Source organism: Rhinopithecus bieti, unplaced genomic scaffold (genome assembly GCF_001698545.2).
Source record: "Rhinopithecus bieti isolate Rb0 unplaced genomic scaffold, ASM169854v2 scaffold_2077, whole genome shotgun sequence".
Lineage (NCBI taxonomy): Eukaryota > Metazoa > Chordata > Mammalia > Primates > Cercopithecidae > Rhinopithecus > Rhinopithecus bieti.
In genome coordinates, this window is record NW_016803882.1 from 1,719,636 (window position 1) to 1,732,830 (window position 13,195).

The 13,195-nt window shown below is 35.0% G+C and overlaps 1 protein-coding gene across 1 annotated transcript in view; it reads right to left on the minus strand.

Moving 5' to 3' along the window:
- Positions 1-151: 151 nt before the first annotated feature.
- LOC108518461 (protein TASOR-like) overlaps positions 152-13,195 on the minus strand; it is a 19,285-nt gene continuing 6,241 nt past the window's right edge. Inside the window, exons 2-4 of the mRNA XM_017856863.1 lie at positions 10,503-10,740; positions 1,405-1,551; positions 152-331 (exon numbers count right to left, since the gene is read on the minus strand). Coding sequence (XP_017712352.1) covers positions 152-331; positions 1,405-1,551; positions 10,503-10,733 — 558 coding nt within the window. The 5' untranslated portion in view covers positions 10,734-10,740. The remainder of the gene's footprint in view (positions 332-1,404; positions 1,552-10,502; positions 10,741-13,195) is intronic.

Here is a 13,195-nt window from a genome sequence, read left to right on the forward strand (position 1 = left end):
TGGGGTTTTGCCGTGTTGGCCAGGCTGGCCTCAAGTAATCTGCCTGCTTCCGCCTCCCAAAGTGCTGGGATTACAGGTATGAACCATTGTGCACAGCCAGAAAATAATACTGAGAAATTTTAAGACCAGCACAAATGCTAATCAAGTACAATCATATGTGTATCTTACCAGCTCTCTTAGGAAATCCTGTTGAGAGGAATCTCAAAGACGTCATAAGGTATCCATTATCTACTTTTGAACCAAGAAATTTTACTGTTACTACAGCATATGGAAGACATTGCCTAGGTTTATCTACAGGCTTTGAAAGGACACTATATTCATAGAAGTACACCTGAAAGATAAAGAAGAAAACAGGTTCATGCTGATTAATTTTGGCAATCAGACTTGAATAAGCTCATATTTTAAAAAAATCAATATAATTGCACATTATTTATCTACTTCTATATAAACTTCTCCAGCTGCCTTGTTTAACCCTAATGTTTTTGAAGATGTACAGAATTCCTTTTTTTCCCCACAATTTTTTTTTCTTGATAGGCTACCAATGTCTGCAGAAAAGGCACAATTTGTTTTAAATAAAAAATATTTTTTCATTAAAAGTTAAATGTTTTCCATACAGTCTCAACTATTATATTTTATTTGGTAGAAAAAATTAGGAAAATAACAATAGGTAGTATGTTTTACATGTGGGTGCATGGATATACTTTCATAGAGAAGATTTATCTTCATTTAATCATGATTATATATAATCCATATATAATTTAATATTCTGTATAAAATTAAAGGTCCACAGAATAAGTGAAATACGATAGACTACTGTTTCATCTAATGACTAATACATAAGACTTTTCTTTTTTCCTACTTTTGCAAAGAAGATCAAAATCTTGTTTTGAAATAGCCTTGTTTTTTAAAATTAATATTATTTATGATTGATAAATCTTAACTATATATTTATGGGGCACAATGTGGTGTTTTGATATATGTATACAATGAGGAGTAATTAAATCAAGGTAATTAACATGTCCATCACCTCACCCATCACTTTATGGTGAAACACTGGAAATTTACTCTCAGCAATTCTGAAATAATGCATTATTATTGAGTATGGCCACCCTGCTGTGCAGCCTTGTTTAAAAGAGAAGTTGGTATATTTTGAAAGTTGGTAAATAATCTATATAATATCTAAATAAAAGTAGCCACTGTACTTTGAACAGAGTTAAATGTAAATTTTCAAACTTCTTCACTAATATTCTCATACAACAAATATTAAAATAGCTTTCGCTGTTTGCTTAAGTTTTATATTGAATGAATTAACAGGTTTTCATTTAACATTTTGGGAATTTAAGTCTTGAAACATACAATGTGAAACATGTACTTTTCAAGAAATCAAATGAACCATTAACATACTGCTGAACTGTAGGCTTGCAGTTCAATGGTATCTTTCAAAGAAGGTGCATTTCTTGACATATGGCAATCAAAGTTAGGAGAAGGATCCAAAGAAACTTTATTTTTATCCACAGAAGGCTGAATTTTCTTCACTTTTCCAAAGAGAACCTAAAAAAAAAAAAAAAAAGGCAAAAAAAGTATGTAAAATATACCAAGACATTTCTAAACTGTCACATTTCAAACATAAAAGGCCAACATTGTTTTGTTTTTCTGAGACAGGGTCTAACTCTGTTCACTCCAGGCTGGAGTTGCAGCCTTGACTTCTCAGGCTCAAGCGATTCTCCCACCTCAGCCCCACTGAGTAGCTGGGACCATAGGTGCACATCACCATACCCAGCTAATTTTTGTAGGGACCAGGTTTCACCATGTTGCCCAGGCTGGTCCTGAACTCCTGGGTCAAGTGATTCTCCTGCCTTGGCTTCCCAAAGCACTGGGATTACAGGCATGAGCCATGGTGCCAGGGTGTGATTTTTTAAGTAGAAATATGAATGGAAAGATAATCCACTTTCTAGATGAATGGGATGACTCAACGTGGCAATTATGTCAATTCTCCCCCAAACTAAACTCTAAGATTAGAGCAATTCCAATAAAAATTTCAGAGAATCTTTTTTTTTTTTTTTTTTTTTAGACAGAGTCTCACTCTGTCACCCAGGCTGGAGTGCAGTGGTGTGATCTTGGTTCACTGCAGCCTCCGCCTCTTGGGTTCCAGCGATTCTCCTGCCTCAGTCTCCTGAGCGGCTGGGATTACAGGCATGCGCCACCATGCCCGGCTAATTTTTGTATTTTTAGTAGAGATGGGGTTTTGCCATGTTGGCCAGGCTGGGCTCGAACTCCTGACCTCAGGTGATCTGCCCACCTCAGCCTCCGGAAACACTGGGATTACAGGCATGAGCCACTGCTCCTGGCCGAGAATCTACTTTTAAAAATGGGGTATAATTTTAAAATGTACTTGGAAGACAAACAAGAATAGCTCAGAAATTTTTTAAAAGTCTGGGTTAGCAATTGACAATGATGGAACAGGACAAGTGATTTGCAATTCTGGATATAAAAACATTTTTAAAAAGGATGGTACTACTACAAGAAAAGCAGAAAAAAGACCAAAATGAATAAAAAACAGAATGAAAGAAAAGCCGGGAGTAAGCCCACACATGTATTAAAATACTAAAATACAGTATATTATATTAAAACACCATTCGAAATAAGAAGTGATTATTCAATTAATGATGTGGGACAACACAAAAAATTAAATTCTTTTCTTATGTTAAATATTTAAATATTAAAAATACAATGAAAATACTGTAGAAAGAAACATAGGCCAATATTTATTCAATCTCAAATTGGTAAGTATTATCTAAGAATATATGCCAATAAAATGAAACAAAAACATATAAACTTCACAACACAGTATTCTAAAATTTCTGCCCATAAACAACAAATGATTTAAAAACTAAAACCATGAACATAAAGGACAGTATTTTATTACTGTTATTTTAAATAGATTAGTCCGTTCACTCAACAATCAAAACAATACTAAGAATAAAGTGGTATCCTGAATTGGATCCTGGAACGCAAACAAACATAAGTAGAAAAATTAGCAAAAGCCAAATAAAGTCTGTAATTTAGTTAATGGTGTGACAATGTCAGTTTCTTAGTTTTGACAATCATGCTGTATTTATGTAAAATTTAACATCAGAAGAAGTTGGGTGCATTATATACAAGAGCTCTCTTTACTATCTTTGTAACTTTTCCATAAATCTAACATTATTCCAAGATAAAAAGTTTACTAAAAAATTAAAAACGTGAAATGATAAAACATTATATAGAGAGAAGCCTGGCTCTTAAAATATGCTTTAGGCAATAGATAATGCTCACACATCAACACAAAAAAGGAAAAAAAACCTCCCCAAAACTGTCAAGGAATATATATAAGCAGTTCACTAAATACAGTCAGCAAATATATTCAACAGAAACTTTAAACTCAGGAATAATCATAATGAAGAAATAATTAAACCAGTAATGAGAAACTACCACACATTAGACTGGCAAAAGTTTTTTTAAAAGTTCAGCATAGGCCGGGTGCGGTGGCTTAAACCTGTAATCCCAGCACTTTGGGAGGCCGAGACGTGCGGATCACGAGGCCAGGAGATCGAGACCATCCTGGCTAACATGATGAAATCCTGTCTCTACTAAAAAACACAAAAAACTAGCCAGGTGAGGTGGTGGGCGCCTGTAGTCCCAGCTACTCGGGAGGCTGAGGCAGGAGAATGGCGTAAACCCGGGAGGCGGAGCTTGCAGTGAGCTGAGATCCGGCCACTGCACTCCAGCCTGGATGACACAGTGAGACTCTGTCTCAAAAAAAAAAAAGTTCGGTATAATATATAGGTTTCCTGAGGTTGCAAGATAACAGGCATTCTTTTTTGTTAAAATGTTTTATTTTCTTTTTAATTGATATGTAACAATTGTCCATATTTGTAGGGTACAATGTGATGTTTTGATACATGTATACATTGTGTAATGATCAAATCAGGGTATTTAGTATATCCATCACGTCAAACCTTTATTTCCTCATGGTGAGAACATTCAAAATCCTCTTCTAATTATTTTGAAATATGCAATAGAATACTGATAACTATAGTCATTCTGTTGTGCAACATAGCACCATAACTTATTTTTTTTACAAGAAAAAACCCCATCAAAAAGTGGGCAAAGGATATGAACAGACACTTCTCAAAAGAAGGACATTCATACAGCGGCACACAGACACACTGAAAAAATTTTTTTCTTTCTCCGCCTCATCCTCATCTACGCCATCAAAACAACACACACATGAGAACACAACTCACACCAGATCGAATGGCCAATCATCTAACAAAGTCAGGAAACAACAAGTGCGGAGAGGATAGGAGAATAGGAACCACTTTTACACTGAGTTAGGATAGAACTGTAAGACTACCTCCAAACTCTATGTGTGGAAAAACAGCCTTGAGTGCGCGATTCTCAAAAGGAGCTAGAACTAGATAATACGCCCATTTGACCCAGTCCATTCACGCCATTACTGGTAAGACATACCCACGAGGATTGCTAAGTCATAGCTCGCGATAAAGCCACATGCACCAAGCGTATGTATATAGCCTGGATGGACTGCACTATCTCCACAATAGGCAATCAGAGACTTGGAATCAACCCCCAATGTCGCATGCAGTGACAGCCTGGAGATCTACAGAAAAAGTGGCACATATACCCATCGGATACTACACAGCCATAAAAAAGGATGAGTTCGTGTCCCTTGCAGGGACATGGATGCAGCTGGAAACTATCGTTCTCAGCAAACTATCCCAAGAACAGAAAACCAAACACTGCATGTTCTCACTCATAGGTGGGAGCTGAACAATGAGATCACTTGGACACAGGAAGGGGAGTATCACACATCGGGGCCTATTGTGGGGAGGGGTGAGGGGGAGGGGGAGGGATAGCATTAGCAGATATACCTAATGTAAATGACGAGTTAATGGGTGCAGCACACCAACATGGCACAGGTATATATAGGTAACAAACCTGCATGTTGTGCACATGTACCCTAGAACTTAAAGCATATAAAAAAATTAAAACAAACAAAAAACAGGCATTCTTACACACTGTGGATGGAAATGTCTATTAGTACAACCTTTCTCAGGACAGTTGAGCATTACACAATCAAAAGATGTAAAAATGTACATACTTTTGATTTCTAATTTGACACCTAGGAATAAACCAATTAATTCTTAGCAAAGAATCATTTGTGTGTGTAAAATGTACCAACAAGGACAATCTATGTAGTATTTAAGAGTATAAAAACAAAACAAACTAAACACCAAATAACTTATATCCTAACATTACAGAACTTGTTGGGCAAATATGGCAGGTCTACAGTGTAATACTATGCAGCTGCTCAAAAGGATATTACAAAAGAATACTTAAGGGCTTAGAAAATGTTTATTGTATAATATAACCACTGAAAAAAGCAAGTAATATACAAAGCAACGACTAACTTTAATTACAATTATACCGGCATGTCTATATACATGAACAGATGACTAATACACATACACAAAAAACCCTGTGGCTACTGCTGGGCTTTTTGGACTTTTTACAACATTTCAAATTGTCTAAAATCCTTATCTATTACTTTTTAATATAAAAGTAAATTATGCTTAATTTGATATTTGAGGTCAAAAAAATTGTAAGGAATTATGTCACATGAACCATTGATTTTCTGTAGCTATACACACAATTCCAAGCTGTTTTCATGCAAATCAGGATACCTACTGAGATTTTAATAGTCCTGGCAAAGCTTAACCAGAGTAAAATTTTTTTCTTTTCTTCCCCCCTTAGATTTCTCTTTACGCTTATTTCTCCAAGAAAAACGACCAGAGTAAATCTTAACCAATTTATCTGTGGATGCCTGAGATTCTGCTATGAGACTTATTTTTAAGATTTTGAATAGCTTTTACAATTTCAGAAAAGTTGTAAAAATAGTTCAGAGGTCAATTGGGAAGGTGGTGGAGTAGGAGGTACCAGAAATCTGTCTCCCCACGTAGACAATAACTGCACTGGTAAAATCTGTCTGGTGTAACTATTTTGGAACTCTGGAGCCTACTGAAGGCTTGCAACTTTCAGGGGAACGCTTGGATAGCATACAGGTTGAGTATCCCTTATCCAAAATGCTTAAAACCAGAAGTGTTTCAGATTTTGAATGTTCTCGAATTTCAGAATATTTGTATTATACTTACCAGTTGAGCATCCCTAATAAGGAAATCTGAAACTCTTAAATGCTCCAATTAGTATTTCCTTTGAGTGTAATGCTGGCACTCAGAAAATTTCAAATTTTGGAGCATTTCAGATTTCAAATTTTTGGATTAGGGATGCTCAACCTGTATTATGGTTAATTTCAGTCAATTTCAGTTCTCAGCACAGTGGCAGCCACTCTTGGTGCCCCATGGCAGGCAGCTGTACAGTGTTCCTGGAGCAGCTTGTACATGTGTTCCTGGCCATAATTTTTGTAGGCCAGAGTGGGCAATAATAAACATAGGGGATATGTGTTCTCATCACTGAGTGCTGCTTCTATTAATAACAGAGGAGTAGCCAGAAGTGGCAGGCATTGCTGCATCTATACCATTGTTGCAAGCCCCTCCTGGACTGGCTGAAATGACACCCAAGGGATTAAAGAGCCAGTGCCTTTTCCCCTTCTTCATTTTTTTCTTTTCCCCTATTTTGGAACCAGACATAAAAAAATACTACACTCAAAAGCAACCACAGATACAGGAGAAATTAGAAAATCAGCACACAGAGGGAAAGGTGCAGGCTCAGAAAAGGCTGAGAAGTTTATACTTCAGACTGATCCTTGGCACAGAGATAGCCTACAACAATCAAAAAACAGAAACACAAAACCACAACCAAACCCTGGGAGGAGATGATTTCCAGAGTTACCACATTATTAGATGAAATGTCCAGTTTTCCACAAAAAAAAGTCACCAGGCACGCGAAGAAACAGAAAAGTACAGCCCATTCAAAGGAAAAAAATAAACAGAAATTGTCCCTGAAAATGACCTGATGGCTGATCTATTAGACAGACTTTAAAACAACTGTCTTAAAGATGCTCAAAGAGCTAAGTATGTGCAGATAGTAAAAAACAATGTATGAACAAAATGGAAATATCAATAAAGAGAAAAAAAACAAAAATAAATCCTATAGCTGAAAAGTACAGTAACTAAAACGAAAAGCTCTCTAGAGGGGTTTAAAGGCAGATTTGAGTAGGCAAAATAAAGAATAAGTGATCTTAAAGATTGGAAAACGAAAATTATTGAGTCTGAGGAAGACAGAAAAAAGACTAAAAAAAAAAAGTGAACAGAGCCTAAGAGACCTGTGGGGCACCATCAAGCGTAAGAACATATACGCTGTGGGAGTCTGAGAAGGAGAGAGAGAAAAAGGGCAGAGAGAGTATTTGAAGAAACGAAGGCTGAAAACTCCCCAAATCTGATGAAAGACATATATATAAACATCTAAAAAATAGGTATGAGGATCGCTAGAGCCCGGGAGTCTGAAGCTATGTCCTCAGGGAAAAAAAGAAAAGAAAGTTTTTACTGTAGCCAGCAAACTATCCTTCAGAAATGAAGGAGAAATAGAAGGGATACTTTCCCAGACCGCCCCCCCCCCAAAAAAAAAGAAGAAAAAAAAGGCTGAAGGAATTTATTGTTATCAGACCAGTCCTACAAGAGATACTAAAGGGAGCTGTTCAAAACCAAAAGGATGCTAATATGATTGCTATACTGATACTGTAATCATGATGTATAAACCACTTGTATCTTTTTTAAGACAAAATGAAAAAAACTTAACCACAATTTTTAAGAGATAAGCAATATACATAATACAAATTGTGATTATCAAAAATTCAAAATGTGGGAAGAAAAGGAAATTGGTGTGTATAGATTTTTTTCTTTGCAATTACAGTTAAGCTGTATCAGTTTAAAATAACTTGCTATAACTACAAAATGTGTTTTGTAAGCCTTAGGGTAACCAAAAAGCAGACACACTAAAAATAAAAAGCAATGAATTAAAACATACTACCAGAGAAAATAAAACACAAAGGAAGACAGGAAGAAAGAGTTATGAAACAACTAGAAAACAAGCAACAAAATGGCAGTAGTAAGTTCTTACCTATCAACAACATTGTAAGCGGACAGAATTCTATTAGCATCTCAAAGAACTAGAAAGTGTAGAGCAAACCAAACCCAGAATTAGTAGGGGGAAAGACATAATAAAGATCAGAGAAGAAATAAAATTAAAACTAAAACAAAAGATCACTGAAACAAAATATTATATTTTAAAAAAAGGTAAACAGAATATACAAACTATTACTTAGACTAAGAAAATAAGACAGAAGACCCAAATAAATAAAATCAGAAACTAAAAGAAAACATTATAACTGAAATGACAGAAATAAAAAGGATCGTTAGAGACTAGTATGATAACTATACAGCAATAAATTGGAAAACCCCAAAGAAACAGATACATTCCTGGACATCCAACCTATTGAGACTGAACCATGAAGAAACAGAAAACTTGAACAAATAAATAATGAGTGACAAGATCAAAACAGTAATAAAGTCTTCTGACAAAAAAAAGCCCAGGTCCTGATGGCTTCACCACTAAATTCTAAACAACATTAAAGAATAATACCAATTCTAATCAACCTATTCCAAAAAATTGAAGGGCAGGAGATACTTCCAAACTCATTCCACAAGGCCAGTATTGCCTTGATGCCAAAACCAAAGACAACAAAAGCAGCTATGGGCCAATACCCCTGATGAACAGAGATGTAAAAATCCTCAACAAAATATTAGCAACTGAATTCAACAACATATTAAAAATATCATTCATCATGACCAAGTGGGATTCATACCAGGGATGCAAGGATGGTTCATCTTATGCAAATCAATAAATGTGATAAATCACATCAAGAGAATCAAGGACAAAAACCTATCATTTCATTAGATGCTGAAAAAAGCAGTAAAACTGAACATTCCTTCACAAAAAGTCCCAACAAATTGGGTATAGGGGGAATATATCTCAAAACAATAAAACTCATATATGACAAACCCACAGCTAATATACTGAATGGGAAAAAATTGAAAGCCTTTTTACAAGGATCTGGAAGAAGACAAGGATGCTCACTTTTACCATTTCTATTCAATATAGCTCTAAAAGTACTAGCCAGAGCAATCAGGCAAGTGAAAAAAATAAAGTGCATCAAAATGGGAAAGAAAGAAGTCAAATTATCCTTGTTTGTAGATGACATGATCTTATATTTAGGAAAACCTAGTGTCATTAAAAAAAACCCTCTTAGAACTGATAAATTTAGTAAAGTTGCAGGATACAAAATCAACAAACACTCATCAGTAGTATTTCTATATGATAATAGTTATTGATCTAAAAAGGATATCAGGAAAGCAATCTCATTTACTACAGTTACAAATGCTGCACTCTGAGCTTGCACCACTGAACTCCAGCCTGGGTGACGGAGTAACACTCTCTCTCAAAAAAACGAAAGAAAATGGAAGGGAGAAAGGGAGAAAAAGAAGAAAAAGGGAGAAAGGGGAAAGGGGAAAGGAAAAAGGGGAAAGGGAAAGGGGAAGCGGAAGGGAAGGGAAGGGAAGGAATACTTACCACTGGATGTTTGGAAAATGCTAATTTGGAAAACTAGAAAGTACAGAAAACTATACTGTCATGATCCCAAGATCATCACTCATAACAACTAAGCACATTTTATATCATCTTGATATCTCATTTTTTAAAAAATTTAAAAAGTTAAACATGATTGCATAAGCATTTTCCCACATCTTTAAAAATTCTCCATAAATCTAACTGCAACAGATACTTCTTATTTCAGAGCCATAATATATGATACATTCATAATACACTATTGCTGGACATTTACATGGTGGCTAATTTTCTTCAACAAGGCTTTGAGAGACAGACACACACACACACACACACACACACACACGCGCACACATGCACAAAATAGTTCAAAGGTTCCATACACCCTGTGCCCAGCTTAACATTAACATCTTACATAACCATAGCAAAATCATCAAAATTAAGAATTTAACATTGATACAATACTATTAACTAAAATAAACTGCAGGAGTTTAAAAATAACTAGCTTAAACCAAAATTATAATAATATAATGCTTTAGAGGAGGATATGTAAAACACTATAGTACTTATTATGATAGAAACAAGAGAGTAAAAGGTGGGTCAATTAGAACAGAAAAATATATATATTGGGAAGACAAAGACGGAGGCTGCCTTTGCTTTTTTTTTTTTTGCTTTGTGTTGCACACCCAGGTAAAGAGGAAAGGAGAAAATTTTGAATAATGATGACAAAATAATAAAATAATAATTATTTATTTAATAGACTGGAATTTAAAACATTAACACTTTATATGGAAAGGATAATATGTTCAGGTCAATTTAAAGCAAACTATCCATATACTTAATATTTGTTTTATGATACCTACCTTAAAAATTAAAATACTTTCTACAGGAATGCTACGACTATGAGAATAATTCAAGGCAATATCAACATGTCTAAACATATAAATTCCAAGAAGAGGATTTCCTAGTATCTTCAATGTAGATGCTCTGGTACTTATTCCATTCTGATATATCTGGGCTACATCACTCTGCGGAAGTGCTAAAAAGCAGAAATGCTCTTCAAGTTCTCTGCAATGTCTTCCACTTTCACGCATCTCTGACCTAATGTAAAACAAACAACGTATACAGTTAAAGATAAATATCAACAAAATTTTCAAGAAGATACGTGTTTCCACTTACCATAGTTAGAAAGTAAGAGAAGTATTGATATTCAGAGGTATTACTACACTGTGATGATAAATTAGGTTGAAAAATCATCTTAGAAACAAATTCAGGATTACTTATCCAAGATTTATGAACATTATTGTCATCCCTGGTCTAAAATAACAGGGGCTAACATTTCTTAAATGCTGCTAGTGTAACCAGTACAAAATCTTAAACTTTACATGCATCTTCTCATTTCATTCTCAACCTCCCAAGAAGTTTTTATAGTTTATTTTGTTGCTATCGACATTTTTAAAATGAGGAAAATAGGTTCAGAAAGTTAAATCTTGCCAAAGTAGGAAAATGACAAAGGAGTTGGAATTATACACGCCAATTCTTGTCTGTCAGGTTCCAGAGCTCACATTTTTGTTAATTGTGTTATGGAGGGAAGAACATGCATGTTCTAAACAAAATACCTTGTCTACATCTATGTATCTCTACACATCTATAGACAGAAACACACACACATATGCACATACATAGTCAATTATTAGGGACATTCTCCATTCTTCAGGGATTTAGGTAACAGCTGGGAGAAACAAGCTAATATTTGATTACAGGATTTTATCTTAGGTAAAGAAAATTATGAATCAACCTCAGAAAAGACTATAATCTGAAGTATAAAAAGCCCCAATTCTACTACTTCCATTACAAGACCCATTTAAACATATAAAATATATATCCCTTCCCTAAAATTGGCAGATGAGATATTCTATATGGTTTGCTCAGGAGTAGTGGCAGCAGAAATTGCCACACCAGGTGGTACAATAGAGTGGTTCAGACACTAGGGTCCAAATGATTATCTGCAATGGAGAATCTACAGAACCTAGCAAAGGAATGTATATACCACAAAAGGAAAATTGTTCTTGAGAACCACAAGGTTCCAAGATTTATTTCCTGGAATACCAGTTACAGAATTTATTTAAAGTATACCATGCACATAAGTATTAATAAGTATATTAATACTTACTTTCAAGAATGACTCATCATTAACAGTAGGCAGGATCACAAAAGCAAGACTGACTGATTAGATAATGATCACTTCTATTTCTTGGAAATGTCAGCCTTAACTCTTGGCTCCACAAATTGGCATTTCCTGCTCTTGATTTCAACTTCACATCAGTCAATTCCGTGAACCACTAAGATTACTGTCTAAGATTCTTACACTACACATAAAAGTAACATTTGAAGGTACACCAGAATAAATTAAAGATGTATAATGTATAATGTAAACCCTACAGCAGGGTTTTTCCACAGTGGCACCAGGGTATTTTGGGCCAAATTCGTTTTTTTTTTTTTTAACCTGGTCATCTCCCTGACTACCATTATATCATCATAAGGATTTCAGTGGAATGAAACAAATGTAACAATAAAAATCTGATCCAGGGCCACAAAATCCTCTGTAAATTGAAGTAGAAAATATTCTCTGGAGTTTTGTATTGGTAATTATACTACTAATACTTTTTATTTTTCAGTGTGTCTTCAGAATTATAGTTGAAAAAAAGGGCCTGAATATGTTAGTAAACAAATGACCTATAGAAAAGTTAGTTTTGATCTATTTCTACTTCTAAAATTGCATAAAAGGTTGGCTTTCCAAATTTATTCAAACATGATCTAAATCACGACTTCAAATGACAGAAACTCTGAGTCTCAAGACTTCCATTTAAGAAACAATAGGTAAAATGAGCCTAAAGACTCTTTTCTGTGCACAGTAACATGTAATTGAAACTGTGTCCCCAAGAAATAAAGAAACCATTGACTAGTAGAAATTCTTAAGCTTGCAGGATGGCATATAAGAAAACTTACTGAAATACTCAAACTCCCTCCGCTTATAACAACACTGGCTGAAATCATTTGGAACCTATATGGCCAAACGAAGTTTATACAGAATGAGCTTGCTGACATCACAGCCTGAATTTTCATCGTGTGTTTTATACTAACTCTCCCCAAATTTGCACATGGGACCCATGAGGAGGCATAAAGAGACAACTGTGCATGTCCAAAGACTTTCTACACCTCCCTTTCCTTCCACCAATCACCTAAAGATGCTAGAATCCACCCCCGCAAACCATTTCTAATAAAATTACTGCTTTAAAGCTGGCATGGGGAGACAGATTTGGGCGTGACCTCCTGTCTCCTTGTGAGTCTACCTGTAATAAAAGCTTTTCTTTTCTCACAAACCCGGTATCACAGTACTGACTTCTAGTGCATCAGGAAAGGAGCTTCACCTGCTTGATAAATAACTGGGTAAGAATCTGAAGAACTAGCAAATACAAAGCACTCTTTTACCAAAAGACATTAATAAGCATCAGAATCTGTGTTAATATTTATATTATCTTAAATCTTAAAATAA